This window comes from Perkinsus marinus (assembly GCF_000006405.1).
Source record: "Perkinsus marinus ATCC 50983 genomic scaffold scf_1104296947814, whole genome shotgun sequence".
Classification (NCBI taxonomy): domain Eukaryota; phylum Perkinsozoa; order Perkinsida; family Perkinsidae; genus Perkinsus; species Perkinsus marinus.
In genome coordinates, this window is record NW_003210456.1 from 1 (window position 1) to 952 (window position 952).

At 47.2% G+C, this 952-nt stretch overlaps 1 protein-coding gene across 1 annotated transcript; it reads left to right on the forward strand.

Annotated features, from left to right (window-relative positions):
• Positions 1-130: 130 nt before the first annotated feature.
• Pmar_PMAR017405 (dna polymerase epsilon, catalytic subunit, putative) lies at positions 131-933 on the forward strand (the record flags this gene model as incomplete). Its single annotated transcript, XM_002779053.1, has 5 exons — positions 131-199; positions 247-429; positions 476-584; positions 643-821; positions 868-933. Coding segments are annotated over 5 exons (606 nt in total), but the record flags the coding sequence as incomplete, so codon positions are not given.
• Between the last annotated feature and the right edge of the window lie 19 nt (positions 934-952).

The following is a 952-nucleotide window of genomic DNA, read 5'->3' on the forward strand; positions in this document are numbered from 1 at the left end:
CGTTGGAGCGCATACTGAAAGCCAACAAGCTGAGGGTCAGCCATCTTGACCATCTGGACGATAATGACCCTTTCAAGGAAGGGGTGGGGTTAGCGGAGCGAAGCGATTTTTGTATGTCATTTTTGATCAGGATGGTATAGGGAGTGGCGCCGATCCGATGGATAGTATCATTGGGTTGTTCGAATATGATCTGATCCATGTGGGCTGCCCTCAGTCTACTGCCTCTGGAATCGCTCTGTTGGTCAGACTGTGCGTACGAGCATTGATAGCAATATTCGGTGTGGGAAGTGGTATAAGGTGTCGAATAGCATGCAGGGTATGGTAGCCCTTACGGTTCAAGAGGACCTCCTTATGAAACCACCACTGAGAATATTAGCATGGGACATTGAGACCTCAAAGGCACCGTTGAAGTTCCCTGATGCACAACAAGTAATGTCAGCAGGCGTCGGGGTGGGTAGGACTTGTTGGAGTTCAGGATGAAATTATGATGATCTCTGTGATGGTGGACGGGGATGGATACCTAATAGTAAATCGTGAGGAGGTTCATGGCTATATTGAAGACTTTGAATACTCGCCAAGACCAGGTGAGGTTGCTATCATCATCAGAGTAGGTGGTCAATTTTGAATTGTGTGTATTGTCAGAGTTTGAAGGCTTCTTTGAGTGTATCAACTGTGATAATGAGAAGGAGCTCTTGGTGGCCTTCTTCGACCTACTACTGCGGACCAGACCTCATATCACCGTCACGTTCAATGGGGACTTTTTCGATCTACCCTATGTTCACGACCGAGCTCAGATTCACTCTCTGAACCTCTATCATCAGGTGGGGCTTAGTTGGTTTTAATGGTGTTTCATTTATATCTCCGTAGTGTGGTATTTCGAGGCCACGTAATGCTATCAAGGGCAGCGACAGTGACTTTTGGAGCGGCAAGTGAGTTACGATTGTGGTGGTAT